Here is a 10408-nt window from a genome sequence, read left to right on the forward strand (position 1 = left end):
TGAGAAATCCAGCAAAAAAGCTAAAATGCCTGCTGAGCACAACCAGAGCAAGCACCCAACACGCTCCAACTCAAACCTCAAACGCTGTTCACAACACGTGTCACGTGGTACGAAATCAGCTGTTGGATTTGGACAGGGTAAACAAAATTAACAAAAAGAGCCGAAGCAGCTCATGGTACAGTTTTACATATTTATTTTACTTTCGTTGCTGATTCTTCATCAAAATATTATGATATCTTAATAATGATCTACTCTTCCTTATCATAATTAAACATGCAATTTCGTGCTTATTACATACATAAAGTGTAAGTAAATTACATATTTCTAAAAATTAAATATTATTATTACCATGCATGCAGGAGATTTTTTTTAAGTTCATATTTTTCCAGCACATAATACTTATATGTGCTATTATATTTTTATGATTGTTCTTTGTTACATCTTCACACAATATTGCTAAACCCCTGAACCCCATGTAAAATTTTCAGAAATTCAACACAAAAATAAGGATGTGGTTCCAACGCTTATTTTCCAAAAGGTGGCTGCTTTTCACTAATACCGTAACCTCTGGCGGTCTATTGGCCTTTGGAGATGGCCTGCAACAAACAATTGAAAAGAAGAGAGGACTTTCTGTAAAATACGACTGGTCTCGTACAGGTATAACTTTTGGCTATTATTTTTGCTATAAAAAATTTAATTGAACTCTAAAAAATCCAGGCCGAATGTTTATTGTGGGTCTCGTAATGGGCCCTGTGCATCACTACTGGTATATCTGGCTTGACAGATATTTAAAGACTAATCAAGTTTGGCGAAAAATCCTTGCCGACCAAATACTGGCAGCCCCGTTTTTTGCCTTCAGCTTTTTCTATGGAATGGGATTTCTTGAAGGGCGGTCAACAGAGGAGAGTTCAAAAGAGTTTCGTGAAAAATTTGTCACTGTCTACGCTGTAAGTCTGATAAACTAAAACTCTATAGAGCACCAAAGTAATGTCTTTTCTTTAGTTTGACTGGCTTTTTTGGCCACCGAGCCAGTATGTCAATTTCCATTATGTTCCTGGAAAGTACCGGGTGCTGTATGTGAATGGAGCCACTGTTGTTTGGGATGTCTTCCTCTCCTATATGAAGCACTACGTACGGAATAATTGTTATATAAATTTAATCATACCAAAATTAAATTGATTTTTATATAGGATCAGATAAAACCAAAGGATAGCAGTAAAAAAAACCAATGAAAAAAGGTAAAAATTATTTTTTCTTGTTTTTATTTCCATACTTACATCAGTTTGTCCATTTACCCTGTAAAATAAATTGTAAAATGTGCCGAACGTTTTCTTAAGTAACAGTCATGGATTTGTACCACAGTAAATTGCAATCATTATTGCAGCTTGGAAAATTAACCGAACAGAATGAGCTGAAGAATCAAATTCCACCAATTAAAAATCAAAAGTTTTTACAACAAACAAAAGCAAGTTAGTAAATGAGATCAGTCATTTTTTCAGCATCGATTTCCATCCAGCTTCACTATAAGTGGTTTGCTTCTCTGCTTACTTGTGTACTTCACTGTTGTGTTGCGACCACAGAAATGCCACCTGCAAAAAGCAAAAATTGTTTTACTTTCTCTGCAAAACAAATTGTCCACTTTACCATTTTCCTTCTTGACTCGTAATACTTATTCGGTCCAAGATGACCTGCTGGCTGGTTATTCGGCCAGCAGGCCCAGTTTTAGGTCTGAAAGCCAAAGCTGCATACAAAATCGGAGTTTTTTCTGGAGAAATACTGTAGGCGTCCGTAGCAGTTACAGCGCTCAACTCTTGGCCAGCACTAATCATGTCAAGAGTCCTGGAGTTCAATTTTTTTTTTTACATAATTTGATTTGCAAATTTTTGTAGCTTACTGTGAGCCTAAACGGGATGAGCTCAACTCAAAAGTTGTCACTTTTGACTCATGGTGCAGCTGCAAAATCATGGTCCCTCGTGTCAGCTTTGACTGAGGCGAAATTTGTACTGCTGCTCTAATTTGTTGGCCTATCAAGAATATAAAAAATCTTTTAAAAATAGAAAAATTAAACAGGCAACAAAATAATCTGAAATAAAAAATTTAATACCTATTTTTACCAAATAGAAAAAAGTGGAAATAAAAACATTAAAAAATATAATTATTATATAATATATATTAAATTAGTTTTGTACCGCAATATGGTTTTGTGGCTCTGGTGGCTAAGTAAAGAGGCCCTCTTCCACTTCTAAGAGGCGCTCGGTATCCCATTTCGCCACAAGACCCTCCGTCACATGTGAAGCAGTTGCCGTGCGTAAAGTCGCGCTCAAATTGCCGCAGTCCGGGACAAGGATAGGCCAAAAATTTACAACTCGGGTCCAGCGACTCGATGAATAAGTCGACGGCCCTTGCGTGACTGCACAAGTTTGTGCTGTTCATGTTTTGCGCTGAAAGAACCCCTTTTTTTCTAGTTTTAGTATTGGGACTGAATCATGCTTTAGTTGCCTGCCATGCGTACCAGCGGGGTTACAAAAAAGCAAATTAACTTCTAAAAATCTCCAAGCGTTAATAAAATAATTTTAAAACTTAAATCAAGAAAAAAATAGCTTAAAAATTATATTTAGAAAATGATTAGTTTAGAATTGAACTCCCCTGAATAAATTTTTTCTGATCTTATTATATCAACATTTTTAGTTTCGGCAATAATTAAATGTTAATAGGCTCTTTTCAGTAATATTTCATTTTAATAATAAGCAATAAATTATTCACCAGGTTTCCCAAATTATTGTGTTTGCAGACTAAAAAAGACTCCATTTTAACAACTTACTGAGTTGGAAGGTGAGCGCTCCGACGTAGCTGTCTTTGCATCCAGGCTGGTCGCGTCCGCCGTTTGGATAGAAATCGACGTGGCCCACGGGCGCCAGAATTCCGAAGCCGTCGGACCAAATCAAACTGCCGTCCGTGTGGATCACGTCCACAAACTCTGCGTCGGTTAAATCCAGCCTCTTGTCTGCGTCCAGACCGGCCCGCTCAAAGGTGAATGACGCAGGGTCCAAACCTACGGAAAGTTTAGTATAATCTTCAGTATTCGTTCTTCAATTAGATCTATTTCTAGTCCCATGTCATTCTGTTATTTTTTTTCCTGAAATTAAAAGAAAAAAAATTGGATCGTCGAGTTTTACCCGTGATTCTGCCTATTTTGAAGCCCTCCTTCTGCACTTCGGCGCCTGCCATTCCTGCAACCTGCGCCCCCAGACTGAATCCTATTATGTGGATTTGCTTGGGGTTCGACCCCATGGCAATCATTTCCAAAATCAAATGTGCCAGCTGCCGAGCCACTAATTCCGCATTGGCCACGGCTCGGAGGTAGTTTGGCCCTTTGGCACCGTTCGACCAATCCACGGAGAAAATATTCACATCCTCCTTTAGTAAAAAGTTTATAAAAAAAAAAATCAAAATTTTCTTGACAACTTACCCTGTCAAAAAAGGCGTTTCGTATTCTCTTGGCGTTATCTCCGTCGCCTCTACCCTTGTAGCCGTGGAGCAAAATTTTTGTGTCTTTTTCGGGATCAAAATTTGAAAGTGACAGTTTATGATAATTGAAAAAATCGATCATTTCAGCATCATCTTCCGCGCCTTTAAAAAAAAAATCGATGATTTAATATTCTGTGGTTTGACAAGGTTTACCTATGGATCTTTGTTCACGTGCGTCTGGAGGATTTTTCCTGTATAGATAAAATCTTGTGTCCAGTCTTTCTGGGCTGTCAGGCACCGAGCGAAGGTGTGCCAGTTTTCCAGACACGTGGAAGCACCCCAGCACATCTGCAAATCCAGTTGTTGCTCAATTAATTAATTGCCTTGAAATTAATAAGTAAACAATCTTTTCGCATTTCATCTCGTGTTGAGCCACACTCTGCGGCAAGTTGCAAATCTTAAAGTCACGATCATTATCAGATCAGATCCTTTAAAGTGAATTGCACATCTTTGCGCGCACTCGAGTGCATCCGCGACAATTTTCTCCACAGCAACATTTTTATTCCTTTGCGTGAAGCGCTGCTTAAAACTGTCGCGTGGGTTGGGACAATTATTAAAGAAATGCACAAAAGTTCACAGACAAATAATAAAAAAAAAGTTCAGTGAAAGCTTGTTAGAAGAGGATGATTATGTTATCAGAGTGTGAGGCAGGTCGAGGCCGTCTGTGGCATGCAAAATAATAATTTATTTCGGCGTTCACTTTTCTTTCTTAACGAATCAAGCACCTTTCAATTAGTGCCTTCTGAGATGCTGTGAGGAGAACTCCCACAAGAAAAAAATTTAATTCTCAAACATGAAGCGTTTTATTATCCTCAATCTGCTAATTGTAAATTACAACATTTTGTAGAATATAAAGAAACAAAAGCGTGGGATAAGTTCCTACCGTAGCAAACCGACTTTCTGCCTTGGCGATGTTTAAACAGGAATTGGCTCAGAACTTGATCGAGCACCCTTCTGATGTTGCCGGGCGGAATTTCAGGTGGCATGGCTACAATTGCCACTTCTTCGGACAGTGCAGGAGGTGGTTCACCTATTGAATAATTGTCATGGATATTAATCTGTATTAAATTTGAAATCAATTTCAATATTTCTTTATTTTGTTAAGCATTAGTTTGCAGTAGCAATAAACACATTTTTATTAAAGAAGCGAAGAAGTTGTTCTACGACAAATTATTTTATATGATATCCATGAGAATCTGCTTTGTAAACTTGAATGAATGTGGAATGTTGAATTACTTTTATTAAGAATTATTCCAAAGTAAATATGTGATCTAAAATGCGGAATAAAACTATTGAATTGAAATTGAACTTTTTAAAATAAGTCAATGTTTGAATGGCATTATTCAAACGATAAAATTCGTTTAAGTCATAGAATTGGTGTTGTAGTACAATAGCTTTCACTTACTTTACAAGTTCCTCGTCGTTTTTGAGGATTTTTTTAGGATTTTTAAGTTAGAAGAGCATTAAAAATTCTTGGGATCATACAATCAGGAATCAGGGCTTTCTACATATTTTTTAGAGTAACTTCCCTCACAACTAAATCATTTATACACAGATTATATTATAATATTTATGAGAATTTTAAGAAAGTTTAAATAGTTTTAAACTTTTGAGGGTTCATATTAAATTTTTTGCTTTAAAATGTTTCAGGGGTTTTCATGAGTACGCATATCAAAATAAAGGCTATGAATTGTAATTTGTTCTATTCAAGTTGTAAGAAAAAGAAAAATGAGCAGGAAGGGTGAGCAGAAGTCTGCTACACGCCCTAATTCAAAACAGCCTAGGCTGTCACTTTGAACACACTATCAAGAAAAAAGAATATCATATCAATTTTTCAATCAAAGCCTGGAACCGATTATATTACAAAAACATGCTTAGAGACTTCTTAACATGAGCAACGCCTCTTCAATTGGCCGTCATAAATGTTAAGATTAAGATGCATTATTTATGCTTATAATCGCCTGCTGAACAGGATTTCTTGTTGCTTCATAATAGAATGTGTTATGCTATTAGTATTATTTGAAACCTTAATTTGAAACGAACAGTTTTGAATAATTTTTTTTGCACTCTTAACAAAATATGATAAACACATTAATTTTCTAAAAAAATTACACGTAATTTTGATTCTCTTTAATCAAAAGACAATGCTGCAAATGGAGCATGCAAAGCGCGCGACCTGTTTGCATATTTCCATGCGCTCGTCAAAAGAAAGTTGTCGGGCGGCAAAGTGCAGTGCACAATAAGCGCTGCACGCACTCTTTTCTATGCTCTATTAAGGCTGATGTAATAATTTTATTAGGTATGCACGCGGTGTTGGCAGAGGTTACACAAGTTCAAAGGCATGCGAGCAATACAAAGCAGTTGATTATTTGTATCAACACCGTCAGAAATTTTAAAACCAAGCAAAGTAATTCGTTCCGAATCAAAATAAAAGTTGCGTCTTGCTTTTGTCTTCAAGTGTAAAAATTATTAAAAGTTGATGCTCAATATCAGCTTCAGAATCGTCATTAAGGGATGTTTCATAATTTTTTTGAAGAAATTTACAATCGAGGAGATGATCATGGAAATGAAGATAACGGACTTTTTCCTTGTTGCAAAAGCTGTTCATACAAAACAAATGGCTCTACCAGTTTCGATCACGGTTTGCGACCCTATTTCATGAGCAAGAAAACACAAAAAAATCCGCAAAATTTAAAAAACACCACATTTAAGCAAAAAATTAAAATCTTATTTGTGATTAGTGCCAGTTTAAAAACTTAGTCAACCGAGGCTCACTGCGGCGGATGGGGTCTTTTTGACCTCGGAAGTTTTAGCAAAATTCTTGCTAGTGGTGGTGCCGTTTTATCCAACAATTTCTTTTTTCTAAAATAAATGTTTTCAACAATTTGTATTGTCAGTGTTAAGTTGTGGCACGCCTATAGCATTCAATCCAATAAAAAACAAAATTTAAACCTAACAAATTCATTTTTAAACTTGTTTCTTATAGTTGATCAACATGAACGTAATTAGATAAAATAAATTACACTCTTTGCATAAAATCAAAAATATGTTCGTTAATATTCTATTTAAAAAAAAGAAATCAACAAAAAAAAATTCATATAACTCTAATGACTTTTACTAAAGAATATTAAGGCAAATTATGTAAATTATGTAAAATAAATAAATAATTAACTTTGGTTTAATTTAATGTAACGGAAACAAAATAGAAATTTGATATCTTCATTTAGCGATGAAGAGTGGAAAGAATACTAATTGCAATGTTTCCGCTCGTCGCCTAAAGTGGTCCGAGGGCTCCGACTAAACATTTGATGGCAAACGAAAAGCGAGCAAGTTAATCTTGATCCGCTTTCACCAAAAAATTAGAATCGCGCGTAATTAAAGCGTTATCAGCAGCATGGGATGTGAACAATAGTGAATTGTTTTCCACTTGTACCGTCTTAGAAATTCCTTCCTAATTCAAAATTAATTAGGAGCTGCAACACCAAAACGGAATTATTGTGAGTGAAATCCGCAAAGAAGTAATTTTGACAAAAACACGTTCTGTGAGAAATTTTCAAATCACTATAATTATATTTATTTTGCAAAAGGTGCGTTTTGCAAAATTTTGCTGCAAACCAGCGTTGCTCGTACATACAATACTTTTAGCTTAAATAATGCATTTTTCAAGTATTTCAAAGTTAAAAGCTGCAAAACCGTAAAATATTGTATTAAACAAAATTAAAAATGTTGACGTTAAGTAACTGATTAGTCACAATTCCGGTTTCTCGCACTTATGTTTGTTTTAATTGTTTTGATTTAGTTGCCCAACTTCCTAGAATTTGCAGCTCCATCTTATACTTTTATAAGAGCATAAAAAATGAAAATTAGTTGTAATTTTTAGGCGTTAATCTGAGCGTGAGAATCTTATTGCGGGGTAAAGAATTTAATTTATTCTGGCCAGGCGGAATCATAAAGGACTTAAACGTTGCACCCACTAAACCCAGATTGTGATCCTTTTGTTTTTGCAATCGCGGATCTATTTTAGAACATTTAGCATGCAGAAATTCGTAAAGTGCGAAAAAAAACTTCCGGCTTTTGGCTTTTTACAAAATGATATTTGTTTTACTTCGATTTTTAATAAGAAATCCGCAGGTTTGTCTGATAACTTTGTGGATGACCTTGATACATCCAAGTTTTGTGTGTGTAGACGTCTTGACTATATAAAGTCATAAATAATGAAAGGAATGTCGTTTTAGTTTAAGGAAGAGCACAGATATTTAAATTTTTCTTACAAGGTGATACGGTCGTGGTCCATAATTTATTTTTCACGCACAATCACGGTGCGAGTGCGTGGATGTTTCTCGAACAATCTGCCTTGGTTTTGGTGCAGAGATGGATTATAATTTTTATTTCGCGTGAACGGAGAAAGTTCAATCGCCTCTCATTGAAAATGAGAAAAGCATCTTCCTTCTCTTTCATTAGCAAACTGGAGCTAATCTTGAGTTCTCAGCAGTTTTCAAGAGCGGACCATGACTTAGCGCAAGTTTCTTTCTTACCTTGTCCAGTTAATTTGTTACATGCATGCGCGGAGAATTGCTCGACCCACAAAAAAGCGAATAGTCAAGGAAAGAGCGCGAAAAGTACTGAGACATATTATTGTTCTTGAGGTTGCAACCTTGCGACTTTTCCACTGACAAGTAAAAAAAATTCATCAAACTTGAAGTGAATTACATTTTTATTGACCCGAACAATTTCGAATGAAAATTTGATTGCACTGTAATTCTATTTGGTCGTAAATCGAAACGTAATTAGCCTCATATTATTGGAATAAGCGATATTTTGAGGTAGCGCCGCTTATAAAACGAAACTTGCCCAACTGTAAAATTTTTTTAAGAAAGGGCAAGGTCAACAGGGAAAGTAACCTGCAAAATCTCTATCTCAACAACAAAGACACTTGATAAATATATGAAAAATAAGCTTCATCTTTTTTGATATCATGTTTTAATTTATATTCTTAATTCAATTCGCATTTGTAACTTGACGTAACCTGTAGATTTTGTAACATCAAAAAATCAATTTGAAAATCAGAAAAAAGCAATATAAAGTGACCTTTGAGCAAATGTAGGTTTCCTAATTATCATTAATGAAAATTTTACAGCCTTCTGAGTTCGTCAATTGATGGTGTCAATTAAGATAAAGTTTTCACATGCCTTTGATAAATTTTGTTTGCTCACATAATATAATACATTTTGAGGAATGGTTCTGCTTAACGCGCGAGATAAAATAAAAATAAGAACTTTACTTCTCTACGTAAACATCAAAAGTACAGATTCAAGTGGCAACGACATCTGCAGCAGATTAGAAAAAAATCATTCCTCACTATACATAATATGTTAGCCAACTCGCGGCTGCAAGACACAATTTATTGTAAAATGCGTCGGAGCAGCGCGCAGTGAGGTAATTCTAATTACATAATTTTGCCAAGCGAAGGGACAACAAATAAAACCAGAGACGAGCGCCTCGATTTTATTTGTTTACTGCTTCACAAGTCAAATGCCTGGTTCAAGAAAAAAGTTTATTTTGATGTTGATTCGGTTTTCCTTACTTATGAAAGGCTAACAATTTTGTAACAACTTGAACTTTGGAGAGGGTTAAAAGCTGACAAACGCGATGAAGGATTTCTTTGCTCACTGATTAGCGGTAGATTTTTAATGAATTAATCAAACTGAAAATTCATTTAATGGTGTTTGCTGGTTGAAAATTTTGGCACGGCGTTTTTATGTGAGGAAAGACGTGGATAGAAAAAATTGCAAAGCACAAAAATTTCTCAAGCACGCCGGGTCGCATAAAGCGCATTACCCAATTAGAACTGTCAATTCAGCAGCTGCTTGTGTTTGTCCAGTGAGCATCGCAAAGATTGCTTTGACGTTCCGAAGTTGCTTTTTTTTTGCTAACCTATTTTAATATTGCTCAAATATCAACGTAAAAATACTTCTCAGATTTTTCGCAATTATAAATTTTCAAATTGACAAATTCAAATTTTATCTCTGTGAGAACAAAAAAATTTGCCAAATCCAATATGTGTGCCATCAAAATTTATTCATAATTCACATTAATGTTGTTTAATTAACCTATTTATATTATTGATCTTTATTGACTTGTGAGGCGTCACAAAAGAAAATCAGGAATTAGTTGGACTGTTCTCACCAAAAACGCGGGCGGAAGAAAAGGAACCGTTGATTGAATCAGAGTGTCATGGACACGGCTGATTTAATCTTTGCATTTTGTCAGCGCTTGCATCCTTTACCTTTTTAGCACTTGAGTAATAATAACTGAATCAAATAAATATTTTCAAATATTTTAACAAAAATCTTGAATAATTTTGTGAAACGTAAATATTTGGAAATGAACAAGAAAATAAATTTCACCTTCAACTCTATTAATATTTCAATCAAATTTTTTTAATGTTATTAGAAAAAAATTCATTATAGGAAATTAGGAATAATGTAAACAATGTGATGTAACAATTTGGACAAATAAACAACAATAATAATAAAGCGATATCAATCCATTTTAAAAATTAATGGGATATTCACATGCTAAAATGTTAGTGCAGTAAGGTAACTAAGCTAAGCATGGTGAATCCCGAAATCAATCTGTAAAAAAATAATAATGCAAAATGCACAATTTGAACAGCTAGAGAAGAGAATAATTATTTTTTGAAGATTTACCAAGAGTGCCGGCAGCCAGCCTCGCCGCGGCAATATAGAGGAAAGCCGACAACGCGATGGAAAACACAAACATCTCGAGTGGAAAGTGAACACAGACTGGCTGGCCTAGCTTTGAGCAAACCCACAGACCGACTGAAGAGAGCTCTTGCAGGTGGGCGCCAGGGAGTACC

The 10408-nt window shown here is 35.2% G+C and overlaps 2 protein-coding genes across 4 annotated transcripts; one reads left to right on the plus strand and one right to left on the minus strand.

The window, feature by feature from the left end:
* Positions 1–111: 111 nt before the first annotated feature.
* Positions 112–3162, plus strand: LOC132194890 (mpv17-like protein 2). 2 transcript variants are annotated; one of them, XM_059616478.1, is made up of 6 exons: positions 112–305; positions 489–657; positions 718–947; positions 1003–1131; positions 1191–1238; positions 2792–3162. In XM_059616478.1, exons 2-5 carry the CDS (start codon positions 510–512, stop codon positions 1230–1232), a joined length of 549 nt encoding a protein of 182 aa, XP_059472461.1. In that variant the 5' UTR covers positions 112–305; positions 489–509; the 3' UTR covers positions 1233–1238; positions 2792–3162. The 2 variants fall into 2 exon arrangements, with proteins under 2 accessions (XP_059472461.1, XP_059472460.1); XM_059616477.1 differs by having other exon boundaries at positions 128–175.
* Positions 1240–10359, minus strand: LOC132194873 (pancreatic lipase-related protein 3-like). Of its 2 annotated transcripts, none has more exons than XM_059616454.1 (10): positions 10239–10359; positions 4412–4558; positions 3682–3816; positions 3470–3630; positions 3177–3417; positions 2822–3052; positions 2190–2441; positions 1895–2024; positions 1645–1839; positions 1240–1589 (listed from the first exon to the last, which is right to left on the minus strand). In XM_059616454.1, the coding sequence occupies exons 1-10, from the start codon at positions 10309–10311 to the stop codon at positions 1496–1498; spliced, it is 1659 nt and encodes a 552-aa protein (XP_059472437.1). In that variant the 5' UTR covers positions 10312–10359; the 3' UTR covers positions 1240–1495. The 2 variants fall into 2 exon arrangements, with proteins under 2 accessions (XP_059472437.1, XP_059472436.1); XM_059616453.1 differs by having other exon boundaries at positions 2190–2453.
* Between the last annotated feature and the right edge of the window lie 49 nt (positions 10360–10408).

This window comes from Neocloeon triangulifer, unplaced genomic scaffold, assembly GCF_031216515.1.
Source record: "Neocloeon triangulifer isolate White Clay Creek 2 clone unplaced genomic scaffold, ASM3121651v1 ptg000008l, whole genome shotgun sequence".
Lineage (NCBI taxonomy): Eukaryota > Metazoa > Arthropoda > Insecta > Ephemeroptera > Baetidae > Neocloeon > Neocloeon triangulifer.

Coding starts and splice junctions, on each gene's coding strand:
- LOC132194890 (XM_059616477.1), top strand. Junction 658..717: donor ATACGACTGGTCTCGTACAG/GTATAACTTTTG, acceptor TAAAAAATCCAG/GCCGAATGTTTATTGTGGGT. Junction 1,132..1,190: donor TCTCCTATATGAAGCACTAC/GTACGGAATAAT, acceptor ATTTTTATATAG/GATCAGATAAAACCAAAGGA.
- LOC132194873 (XM_059616453.1), bottom strand. CDS start 10,311: ATGTTTGTGTTTTCCATCGCGTTGTCGGCTTTCCTCTATATTGCCGCG. Junction 3,817..4,411: donor CAGAAAGTCGGTTTGCTACG/GTAGGAACTTAT, acceptor CTGGATTTGCAG/ATGTGCTGGGGTGCTTCCAC. Junction 2,454..2,821: donor AGCGCTCACCTTCCAACTCA/GTAAGTTGTTAA, acceptor CTAGAAAAAAAG/GGGTTCTTTCAGCGCAAAAC.